Below are 10348 nucleotides of genomic sequence, written 5' to 3'. Positions count from 1 at the left end.
AAGTAGAAATAGAAAATATTATATAAAAGAAAGAAATATTAATAGAAGAAAAAGAAAGAAATATTAATAGAAGTGAAGGGTAATGTTGTCAAAGACACAATAATTTGGTAGTATTGAGGACTCACACTTATTAAATAGGAGGATAAGTAGAAATAGAAAATATTATATAAAAGAAAGAAATATTAATAGAAGAAAAAGAAAGAAATATTAATAGAAGTGAAGGGTAATGTTGTCAAAGACACAATAATTTGGTAGTATTGAGGACTCACACTTATTAAATAGGAGGATAAGTAGAAATAGAAAATATTATATAAAAGAAAGAAATATTAATAGAAGAAAAAGAAAGAAATATTAATAGAAGTGAAGGGTAATGTTGTCAAAGACACAATAATTTGGTAGTATTGAGGACTCACACTTATTAAATAGGAGGATAAGTAGAAATAGAAAATATTATATAAAAGAAAGAAATATTAATAGAAGAAAAAGAAAGAAATATTAATAGAAGTGAAGGGTAATGTTGTCAAAGACACAATAATTTGGTAGTATTGAGGACTCACACTTATTAAATAGGAGGATAAGTAGAAATAGAAAATATTATATAAAAGAAAGAAATATTAATAGAAGAAAAAGAAAGAAATATTAATAGAAGTGAAGGGTAATGTTGTCAAAGACACAATAATTTGGTAGTATTGAGGACTCACACTTATTAAATAGGAAGGAAGTATTGAGGACTCACACTTATTAAATAGGAGGATAAGTAGAAATAGAAAATATTATATAAAAGAAAGAAATATTAATAGAAAGACATAGAAAGTAGAAATAGAAAATATTATACAAAAGAAAGAAATATTAATTAGGCCTACGTGGCAACTTTTGATTGGTTTGGTGGTAGTTGAGGAACCACCACAATAGAAAGTAGAAATAGAAAATATTATACAAAAGAAAGAAATATTAATTAGGCCTACGTGGCAACTTTTGATTGGTTTGGTGGTAGTTGAGGAACCACCACAATAGAAAGTAGAAATAGAAAATATTATACAAAAGAAAGAAATATTAATTAGGCCTACGTGGCAACTTTTGATTGGTTTGGTGGTAGTTGAGGAACCACCACAATAGAAAGTAGAAATAGAAAATATTATACAAAAGAAAGAAATATTAATTAGGCCTACGTGGCAACTTTTGATTGGTTTGGTGGTAGTTGAGGAACCACCACAATAGAAAGTAGAAATAGAAAATATTACATAAAAGAAAGAAATATTAATAGAAAGACATAGAAAGTAGAAATAGAAAATATTATACAAAAGAAAGAAATATTAATTAGGCCCACGTGGCAATTTTTGATTGGTTTGGTGGTATTGATAGAAGTAGAATAGAAAATAGAATATAATAGAAAGAAATAGAAAATATTATATAAAAGAAAGAAATATTAATAGAAAGACATAGAAAGTAGAAATAGAAAATATTATACAAAAGAAAGAAATATTAATTAGGCCCACGTGGCAATTTTTGATTGGTTTGGTGGTAGTTGAGGAACCACCACTTCTATATAATGATATAGTAATATTTATTCGATGGAACGAACATGTATACTTTATAATACTATCATATTTATTCGTTTGTTATTCCATGTTTGATAACCACCGTTAAGCTTAGTTATTTCAAATTTATACATACGGTATATTGAAAAAAAAACAATTTTTATTAAAAATATTCATATATCGAAAACTTACACAAATTTCAAAATTAAAAGCTCTTCAATAAAAAGATTATCATTTCTTGAAAGTATGTGTACTTTCCTTAACCAACCATTTTTTCTCACCTTGACTTTTTTATTGTTTCATTTTCAATTATGTGTTTAGAATTTCAATCAGAATATATTATAATTTAAGTTTTCAAACTAAATTTATTAGAAAATTTATACTTAAAACTTACACAACTCATAAAACATATTTTTTCCCCTTTTGGTCGATACAACTCAATCAAATTCTCACACCTATCACCCTGAATTTCAATGAAATACAATTAAAAAGTTAACTATGTAATCAATATTTTGAGAATACGAGCTAAAAAAATTCTAAAATTTGAATTAAAAATATCACACAAAAGCACTTTACGTGTCCAATATCTAAACTAAAACACATCATAATTAGAGTATTGAAACAAAATTTCAATTTCCTTTTTTATCTCTAAAACCTACCCAAAACACAAAATTAATACTTTATTATAAAAAAAAAAAGTATTTTCTCCATTCCTTTTTTTAAGTGTCTATTTTAATTAATTATTTTTCAAAATTTAAGAAAATTGACAACTAAAAAGAAACAATTTCTTGAAAATAGGTGTATTTTTCCTTTTGGTCTTTGCAAACTCAACTAAATTCTCTCACCTTAGACTTCTTTCTTATTTCATTCATTCATCCTCAATAACAATGCGATACAATCAATAAAAATTAAAAATCTCCGTCTATTTCTATAAAAAAATAATTTATTCCAATTCCCAAAGCAAAGAATCCAACTTTTTCCTTTTTTTCCCTTTATCTGTTTTTTATTTATTTTTTATTATTTGATTTTCAAGATTACTTTTTTTTTGTGTGTGTGTGTGTGTGTTTTTGTATATGATTCTTGAAAATGGGTTCAGAAATTTTCCCTAAAGTGAAAAGTGAAGGTGGGTCATCGGAGAGTGGTGGTTCTGAGAGTGGAGTTGATGAGAGAGGTGGAGAGAATGATGCTTTTGAGTATTTTGGTTGGGTTTATCATTTGGGTGTTAATACAATTGGGCATGAGTATTGTCATCTTCGATTCTTGTATATACGTGGGAAGTATATGGAAATGTATAAGAGAGATCCCCATGAAAATCCTGGCCTGGTAAGTTTTTTTTTATTCTTTTGTTTGCTTAAGATTATTGTTCGTAGTAGCTCAGTTGGTTGACTAGAGGATGCTTTTGTTGCTTAAGATTATTGTTCTTTATAGCTCAATTGGTTGGCTAGCTGATGTTTTTTGTTTCTTAAGATTATTGTTGTTAGTAGCTCAATTGGTAGGCTAGCTTAACTTTCACTTTGTTGGAGGGTTAGATTCCTGCCTTATAATGATTTCCCCTTCCCTACCCCATGTTATAAAAAAAAATTACTCACTTGGTTTCAATTTATTTGCCTATTTTCCTCTTTGGTCTTTTTATAAAAAAGAATGCTTTTCTTTTTTGTTAAACTCTTCAATTACAACTCTTTACCACCATAAGATTAAAAGATATTTTGGTACTCTATATATCTTTAATTTTAGATCACAAAATTCAAAAGTCTTTCTTTATTCGTTTTAAAACTTCGTGTCAAGTTAAAACAGAACAAATAAATTGAAATGGAGATAGTAAAAAGGTTGTACTTTTGTACCATTTTTAAAATAATGGTGGTGTCCAAGCTAAGCTTGTTTATACCTTGACTAATTTCACGAGGTACTTATTACCTTCCAGCACATGTATTGGGTAACTCTGTTTATTAAAGCTAGGACAGATGGGAAAAAATCACGGTTCTCAACTTACTACATTGACCACTAGGCTACACCCTTACATGCAATTTGTACAGAAATGCTTGCATTAGCAATGCATGTATTAGTTATGCTCGCATTAACTATACATAGATTTTTATGCATTGTTTGGTTTGATGCATTAAAAATAACATGTATTACATAAAAAAAATTATTTACAAAGATACCCTCCATTATTATTATGGTGGAAAAGATGTAAAAAGAGATTTTGAGGGGCAATTGAGTCTTTAATCATGCTAATGCATGCATTAAAACCATTTCATTGCTAATACCTTGAAATTCATGGTATTAACATTACACATCTTAACACACAATAGAGTGTATAACTAATGCAAACATTAGTTATACATAGATTAGAAAAGAGTACCAAACAAGGTACTAATAATACACAAGGCTAATGCATGCATTATTTTTCCTAATACACTCTACCAAATGACCCCTAAGTCCTATGGTCACTAGGAGTGTTCTAGTATTGTTTATAGATTTGTATGTTTGTAGAAAATTTAGAGAACTCTAGTGCTAGAGTCAGTATCCAAATTTTTAAATATGTTAGTACAGATAATCTTATTCAACATATTTGTGTGAATGAGTCCCCGCATAGAGCAACATATTATTAAATTTGCTCCCTTTCTTGAAATAATTTGCGTAAACTAGTGGTGTTTCCTGTTTTCCTGTAAATGCTAACTGACAGATCGGTTGTAGAGGAAAGAAAGAGTTAAGAGTGAATAAAAAGTAAGAACCCTTGCAACACAGTTTAGTTAAGTGAGAAAATAAGGAAAATTATTATGGTTTCACATTCTGTCTTAGTCGAGACTAAAGTTTTAGAGCTCTACATCTGTGAGGTCAGAAATACTTGGTAAAACATGAGGAGGTAATATCTGGATTATATGGTATATGCTGACAAAGACCATGTGATATTCCATAGAGTACTAAGTGCTTGTAGCTCTTTCTAGAGAAACACCCAACAAATTTGTTTACAGTAAAAAAAGGAAGTTGAATTCAGGATTACTAGTTGCAAGAGTTTCTCAGAATAGCTACTTTTTTAAGGCAAAACCTTTATGTTACCTGCTGGATTTCCATTTTCCAGGTAGGTAACCCTTTGTTGATAATCTTTATGCCTTCAAATTTATCTTCTTTCTGTTTCTTTGAATGCCCCTTGCTGGCCATCTTTAGTGGCAATGATTCTAAAGTTTGCGTACTCATCCCATTTTCTCTCATTCATTGTCAAGCTTGTGTCGAATAATTGGTCCATACAATTTAAGTATTTTTAGTGTTTAATCACAATAAAAAAGGAAAAAAGGAGTATTTTAGTATCTGATGTATTTGCTGCAAAGAAGCGAAGGCCTTGATTTATGTTATTACATCCTTGTTGCAGAAACCAATAAGGAGGGGTGTTATAAATCACACACTTATGGTGGAGGAAATAGGTCGCCGAAGAGTTAACCATGGGGTGAGACTCAAAACCATTAACATTATATTGATTTCTCTGACCCTTAACCATAAATTTGACCCTTCTTTTTATTGGTGCATCATGTACTTTCAGATAAGTGTTCTTTGCATCCATACCCCAATGACATTTTCTTTTTCTTTTGTCCTTTTTAGGATCTCTATGTGTTGAGGTTTTACAATCGATTGGACGAGTCAAAAAGGGGAGAAGTAAGTGGGACTTCATTCTTTCTGCATTGTTAATGAAGCTGATGATGCTTATCTTTCTTTTGTTAATAAAGATTCTTACTACTGTCGTTCAAAATTTGGCTTGCCAACATATGCTGAATATCTCGGGGCTCAGTTGATTCACTGTAATGTAGTTGAAGAAGTATTTCACGGCCCTTTATTATCAGAAGCAGGGAGAGGGACAATGAATGTGTTTTTATCTTCTTTTCCTAACATTTTCCTATTGTTCTGTTCATAGATGACAAATCAATAAAGTTGTCCACTAACGAACATAAAAACACATAAATAGTGACATGCTCTCTGATTCATGATGTCATCAACTAGGTGTATGAATCCATCTCATTTAAATCCAAAATGTTTCCGTCAACTCTTCTATACTAATTCTCTCTCAACTATTAGTTTCCTCATTGTGGAGTTAGCTAGTTTTGCGGGTTATTTTATATTGAGAAGGCTAATACTTGATTAAAATCTATTGCTGGAAGATTGCTTGTGCTTCGCCTGGTGAAGTACGGAAATGGATGGAAGCCTTTGATCGAGCAAAACAACAGGTATGGCATGATGGGTATTTTTTACTTGATTTTCTTTTTCCTTTATTCATGATTTTTGTTAACATGGTTTTCAGATCCAACTTATTGCAAGTAAAATGGTGTTAGCCCATTTCCCCTTGAGACTATAATACTCTCTGCAGTTCTAAACTATTCTGTGCATAATTGTGATGTTATATTTTATGCAAGAGAAGGCTTGCACTTTTGATCCAGTTTGGCTGATTTGATTTTGAACTTGTTGGACTTGGCGATTTGATCCAATCTTAGACAGAACCAGCTGATATTAACATCTTTGTTGACTTTCACACGCCATATCCCTTGCAAACGGCACATCACTTGAGTTGTTACTTAGCAAAGGCATTAATTTGTTCCACATGAGATTAGGTCAGAGTTTCCAAGTCCTATTAATTGAGGTTATACGTACAAGATAAGAAAATAAAAAGAAGGGGAGTGCAAACAAAAATTATAAGGCACCACAATTTCTTTTTCTAATTTTTGTTCTAGTCAAATTTCATGAGGTAGGTGTCGGTGTCCGAGCTAGCTTGTGCGGACTTCAATTAATTTCACGGGATATATGCTACCTCCCACCAACAGGTACCTGTAACTCTAACCACCAATGCTTAGACATATGAGAAGAAATCACCTAGGAGGGAGGTGTACTTAAGTTCATCTATATATGCGAAATACTGTAATCGACTTTTACTATTGTGGTTTCTGTGATTAAAGGAAAGATGTGATAATGAAGTACGAAAATAGAATGAGGAAAAGTAGTTATTTGTTTCCTGCTTAGGAGTGAATTAGGTTAGAAGACTCTAAATGGATGCTTCTTCTGGCAATTTTCCCAGAAGCATCTGATGCATGAATAGGTTTGATCCCAAATCACCATAAAATCATGCTCATGAAAGAATTTGGCCATGTTACTTTGATTAACTGTTGTTTCTCATACTGGACTATTTTATTGCAGGCAGATTATGATCTTTCAAGAGGTCAAAGTGCAAGAGATAAACTGATGTTAGAGAGCGAGTATGGTCCAGACTTCTTGATTGAAAAAAAAATGCTTCTTCTGAAATTTAATAGGCTGATATCATATTTATTTGGAGTGCCTCGCACATCCCTTCCCCCCCTTCTATTTTCTTCCTTCAGTAAAAGAGGCAACAATCTGGAAACTAGAGAGTGATTAATAGAAGCCTTACTAATTTATGATTTGGCTTACATTGCTCGGATCTTGCAAAAATGCCCATGCATCTGCACCGGATACTTCAAAAAGATACTATTTTGGAGGATCCAACACGGCTGCGGCAACATTTTTGGAGGATCTAAGTAACATAGGATTTGGATAGTGTTTATATCTATGTTACAGTTTTCATCAACTCTTTGACTTGTTGTTTGAGCCCCTTGTGATGTTTATTCTTATACAGTTGGTCTTTCTCCTTGCTATCTCTTTAAATAGTTTCTGTATCTCATTAAATCAATCTCTCTATCAAAGGATTAACCTTGCTGGACATCGACCTAGAGTACGGCGGTATGCACATGGCTTGAAGCAGCTGATAAGAATAGGACAAGGTGAGGAGGGGGGAAACTATTGATGATACTCTGTGAAAATTATGATTTTGCCTGCACCGATCAATTTTTTATTTTTTTTAAAAATGATTTTGCCTCTTCCAGCATAGAATAGCTTCTTCATTCCTTCAACTAGTATTTTTAATTTTGATTTCCTTCCTGTAACAGAAATAGATTCCAAGCAGTATGGATGACACAAGTGACGTCAAAACAGATAAAAACTTTTATTTCCCTGGATACCGTGTGTGTAACATGCATATTCACACCTCTATGGGTGCATGTGCTGCTTTTCTTTTTGAGAATTGGTAAACATTGTCTTCTTCAGCATTAAGGATATGCTGGGGACCTTTAGAAAATCAGAAAAGAACAAAAATCATAATACTTACAAGGATCCTAAGAATTCTAAAAGTTGATCTGAATCCTCTAATCCTATCTCTTTACACCAAAAATATAGAGATACAATGCAATTCCATTTAACCTTGTGAATGGAATTGGATATATCTTCAAAATTCCTACTATTCCTCTCCTTCCACACTGTCCACCAGATGCAATGTGGAATCAAATTCCACCAGGTCTTCTGTCTTTTGCTACCTCCTCACTACCTCTCCTAATCCAACAACTAAGTAAATCAGCTGTATGTTCAGGCATAGTCCATTTCACTTCTAAAAAGTTGAGAACATGGACCATATTTGTGCTGTGAAAGTACAATGTAAGAATAGGTGACTGTTAGTTTCCCCTGTCTTCCCACATAAAAAGCACCACGGAAGTATGATCTTTCTTTTCTTCCTCAAGACTTCATGTGTCAAGCATGCCTTTCTGATGACCAGCCAAGTAAAGCATTTAACTTTTGTAGGTGCTGCAGTCCTCCAGATATTTTTCCATGAACTCTGGTATCTGCTACTTTGCGAGTTGCACTCCTTTTTATATGCCCTGCCAACTGTGAAGATCCCATCCTTACTGTGTGACCATCTAACAACATCATTGTCAGTATTGGTGCCTGCAAAATCCCCCACTTCCTCCAACAATTTGGCTACTCTCTCTATTTCCCAATCATTTAGAAGTCTTCTGAAATAAAGATTCCAACCTTGTACTGTCCAACAATCACTAATCATTGCCTTAGAATTGGTGCACAAAATAAATAGATCAGGAAACAGGTCTTTTGGAGGGGTTTGTTAGATCCATACATCCCACCAGAATCTAGTTCTCCTTCCATCCCCCACCTTGATATGTAAATTTGCTTCTAACTTGGGCCATAAGTTTCTAATAGCTCTCCAAACCCCCGCTCCATAAGCATCCGTGCTTATGTTACTACACCAGAATCCATCCTCCCCATATTTACATTTAATCAAATCTTTCCACAAAGCTTGCCTCTCCTCAGTGTATCTCCACAACCATTTCATCAAAAGACTGTTGTTATGCTTCCTCAAATCTCTGATGCCCAAGCCACCTTTATCTTTTCTATGCAAAACTGTCGCCCACTTGACCAAATTGTATCCTTTGTTCTCTTTGCAACCATGCCAAAGGAAATCTCTCCTAAGTTTGTCCAATTTCTTAACCAATATTGCTGGTATAGTGAAAAGAGACATAACATATGTTGGTAGAGAATCTAGAACAGAGTTGTTAAGAATGTGTCTACCACCAAAAGAAATGTATTGACCCTTCCATCTGGCTAGTCTTTATGCTTTTCAATTGTAGATGATTTTTCTTTCCATCCAAATTAAGTATCCTATTGTATTATTTATCTCTTATTTTTGTTGCTTTACAAAATCTTTTATCTTTGACTATTTGTCAAATGTTGATATTGCCATCCACAACACAATTAACCACGTGTCCTTGATGTGTGAATACAAACATTCAAATAACAATAAATTTTCAAAAATGTCCTTTAATGCATAGGTCCCGAGAAGCTCTTGCGGAAATCCTCAAAATTGGGTGCCAAAAGTGAATCAGATGTGGTTGAAGCACATGAGTGGAAATGTATTCGTACCCTTGATGGTATGTCTTTTCATCTTCTTCAATAACAATTATTCACTCCATTTCAATTTGTTTGTCTGGTTTTGACTTGGCACAGAGTTTAAGAAAGTAAGGAAAAATATTTGAATGAGAATCTTGGGGTCATAAACTAAAAGATATGTAGATTGAACCAAAATGTCATTTGATCTTGTGGTCTTAAACATGTTACGTGGAAAGTTTAAATTAATGAGTTGCCAAAAAAAGGAAAGAGACATTCTTTTTTAAACAGGCTAAAAAGGAGAGTAAGACAAGCTAATCGAAACGGAGGGAGTAATATTTTTAAAAAGCTATTGGATTAGACGAGGAGAAAAAACAGAGTAATGCCAATCAACAACAACATACCTTGTGAAATCGCACAAGTGGGGTTTGAGGAGGGCTGAATATATGCAGACCTTACCAGTCACCACTACCTCGTGGAGGTAGAGAGTTGTTTCCGAAAGACTAAAATGATGACCATAAAAAAAAGAAAAAGAAAACAAATTTAATGGAGCTTGATATCTGTAATGAAGTAGGTCAGCAAGTTGTTTCTTCTTGTAGCTCTGTAAGTTAATGAAATATAAACAAACAAAGCAGGTGAAAGGAATATTTGTAGATTGATGATACAATTTGGTCCAAATAACTGTTTACACCTTGTTAGAATAGAAATAAGTATTTCCTACTTAGAATAGGAATAGGAATAGGAATAAGAATAGGAATCCTAGTTGGAAAAGGATTCCAATGTAGTGTCTATAAATAGGGTCTCAATGTAACTATTTACATACACAATTCAATATTATTTATTTCTCACATGGTATCAGAGCATTGGTGAGAAACTTCAAGTCACCGTGTCAAATTCCGGCGACGACGGTTGGGACTGATTTGTGTCATCTTTCGTTCTGAAGGTGTTGTGCGAAAGACAACACCATCACGAGGCTCGGGAAGCTCAGGCGACCGAACCCCAAGAATTTCCACTGGAAAAAAACCCCACGCGCCCCCACGCGCCGTTTGGAGGTGGAAGTTTTCCGGCGAGATCTGTTCACGCGC

The 10348-nt window shown here is 33.2% G+C and overlaps 1 protein-coding gene across 1 annotated transcript in view; it reads left to right on the top strand.

Moving 5' to 3' along the window:
* The first annotated feature begins 2376 nt into the window (after positions 1-2376).
* The window catches only part of LOC102603249 (protein ENHANCED DISEASE RESISTANCE 2), a 26892-nt gene continuing 18920 nt past the window's right edge, over positions 2377-10348 (top strand). Inside the window, exons 1-7 of the mRNA XM_006343633.2 lie at positions 2377-2861; positions 4909-4983; positions 5136-5189; positions 5690-5755; positions 6717-6775; positions 7239-7315; positions 9209-9307. Coding sequence (XP_006343695.1) covers positions 2625-2861; positions 4909-4983; positions 5136-5189; positions 5690-5755; positions 6717-6775; positions 7239-7315; positions 9209-9307 — 667 coding nt within the window. The 5' untranslated portion in view covers positions 2377-2624. The remainder of the gene's footprint in view (positions 2862-4908; positions 4984-5135; positions 5190-5689; positions 5756-6716; positions 6776-7238; positions 7316-9208; positions 9308-10348) is intronic.

The sequence above is a fragment of the Solanum tuberosum genome, unplaced genomic scaffold (genome assembly GCF_000226075.1).
Source record: "Solanum tuberosum cultivar DM 1-3 516 R44 unplaced genomic scaffold, SolTub_3.0 scf00047, whole genome shotgun sequence".
Lineage (NCBI taxonomy): Eukaryota > Viridiplantae > Streptophyta > Magnoliopsida > Solanales > Solanaceae > Solanum > Solanum tuberosum.
This window is presented reverse-complemented; position numbering and strand designations above follow the sequence as displayed.